General features: G+C 30.4%; 1 protein-coding gene across 1 annotated transcript in view; it reads right to left on the minus strand.

The window, feature by feature from the left end:
• KLHL18 (Kelch like family member 18) overlaps positions 1 to 2,398 on the minus strand; it is a 66,401-nt gene extending 64,003 nt beyond the window's left edge. Inside the window, exon 1 of the mRNA XM_035365905.2 lies at positions 2,180 to 2,398. Coding sequence (XP_035221796.1) covers positions 2,180 to 2,290 — 111 coding nt within the window. The 5' untranslated portion in view covers positions 2,291 to 2,398. The remainder of the gene's footprint in view (positions 1 to 2,179) is intronic.
• Between the last annotated feature and the right edge of the window lie 70 nt (positions 2,399 to 2,468).

Consider the following 2,468-nt stretch of genomic DNA (forward strand, 5'->3'; position numbering starts at 1 on the left):
CTGAAGCTAGCATATTTTTCTCATTCGTCTGTTGCCTTGTATACGATCTGTGGTAGTCTGGTTTTTTGTATCTCTTTATTAACTCTGAAAGATGAGCGTGAAGAGAAATTCTTATATGACAAATTTTTAAATTACTGGTGATCAAGTTTGATGAAAATTCAAAAGACAGTATGGCTGTTTGGCATTTCTTTGCAAATGAAAAATATGTTCAAGAGTGGAGAAAATGGGGTACAAATTTCACCAACATTATATTTTTTGTTTTGGTGACAGTGAAAAAAAAAAAAAAAAAAAAGATTTATAAAAATTTTGAAGATAAAACAACTCATTTCATTTAAAATTCATTTTTTTTTTCATAAACTTAAGAAACATAAACTAAAGAAATAAAAAAGTATGATATTCGGTCATTTATCATTTGCGCCAAGCTAACAGAAAAAATTTTTTTTGCAAAAGCAGATCCATATATAAGCCAAACCCCATAATTTAGCTTTAGAAAAAGTTCCAAAAATTCTTGGCTAATGCATGGAAATATAAGGTATTTTGTTAGGCCCTCCAATCTTACCAGAAGCTCTGCTTAATAGACTATGAGCCCGCAGGTAAATGTTCCAATCTATCAATTTATTACTCTTCTTTCATCAGCCATATGCAATTGACCATACTGTGCCCATTCATACAGACTTTTTTTAAGGTTAGATACCATAATTTAAAAAAAAAAAAAATCATGGCTCACTATTTTGTAGAAAGCAGATTCCAAATTCCTAATTTTTCCAAAAAGCAAAACACAAAATACAGCAGTAACAGTAAATTTTCATCCTTGTTCATAAAATCAAAATGTGCCTTATCTAGAGTCATTTGCAGTTGCATCAAATGAAAGTCAGATGCTATGAGCGTGTTATGTTTATCCATAACTACAGCTAACTTGAGCTGCTTGGCCACAATTTCACAGTTGACAGGATAATGCACAAGTGCCAAAAAAAGTTAGAAGGATTAATTTCTATAAAAGATGAAAGATGGTACAGATCAGCAAATTCATAGATAAAATATCCTGGAAACAGCTGATGAAAAGCATCTATATTCAAGTCGCATTTGGATGATGAAATCACCATGATTACCATATCAATCATTATATGCCAACAATGTATGTGGTTATATTTACCTTCAAACAAATTATATTCTACAGCAAGAAACTTCAGCAGCATAACATGGTTGTTTTTATTCTCTTTTTAATTATTTTTACATGTAAAGATTTATTAAAGGAAAAAATTAGCCTTTTTTTTCCTTTAATAAAAAGACTAACTCAAGGCACCATGAGACAATATTTTCACTCAATATATCATGAGAATACTCTTGTAAGGCAACAGAATTTATATAAGAAACTAGCTTGGATTTAAGCAATTTCATAAACTAGGCAAACAGTCCATTTCAATGTAAATCAAAATTACATCAGAAAATTTATGCTTATCGATTATCTCGGTTCAACTAGGATATGTCAATTAAAATGTTTCGGCTCTCTTAGGGAATTTCAATAGACAGTTTTACTTTCTGTTTCTCTAATTTACATAATGCAACTTAATTTTTTTTTTGAAATTTTTTGGCTGTATTTTTTTAAATATATGAAATTGTGCGAAAAAATCATTGTGCGAAATTTGATGCATGTTTCTCTAATTTCTAATTTATGTAATGTGCCTTAATGTTTTTGGAAATTTCTGGATTGCGATTTTTAATTACATGAACTTGAATTATTAAATTTTAAAAACTAAAAATCAACATGTGAAACCTGATAAGTAACTAAAAAGGGGGAAGAAAATAAAAGGTGAATTTTATTGCATCTGGATATACCACTTCTTCATCGCGATTATATTGAACATAATGTTTGTTGGTTTAATCCTAGTATCCGGTGCACACGGGATTCGGCTACTTTATGATGAGCAGTAAAAACGGGACATATACGATGAGTAGGTATCGGGTCATTCAAAGAAAATATATAGTTTAACATAGTATATACTACGTATATACACACATAGTATATAGTGTATAGTATATATATAGACGTTTTTTGGATCATTTTTGGTGTTGACGATAATTTTCAAAGTCGCGCCAAGGCTGCACCGTATACTAGGATTTTACCATGTTGTTTTATCTGCATATGTAAATATTCATAAACAATTTCAAAATAGCACACCTTCAGAATCACATCACAAAGCTTTCCAGCGCATTTTATATCTTCAAAAATAGGGAACGAAGAGGTAGCTAGATCATTTTGAATAAACGTTACACTATCCTCAGATGCCATGACAGCAAATCAAAAATCTCTGATCACAATTATAAGACACTCCATTTTAATTTTATTTGGTATCAGTCCCTCTTTTGACAGTTAAATCCACTTTTCCAAAACAAGCACACCGTGATGCCAAACTATTGTAGCAAAATAAAGCCCTATATTTTAATTTTTATATCTGGCAATAGCGCAG

The sequence above is a fragment of the Stegodyphus dumicola genome, chromosome 1, assembly GCF_044657685.1.
Source record: "Stegodyphus dumicola isolate Sdum_Otavi_A_Nest chromosome 1, ASM4465768v1".
Lineage (NCBI taxonomy): Eukaryota > Metazoa > Arthropoda > Arachnida > Araneae > Eresidae > Stegodyphus > Stegodyphus dumicola.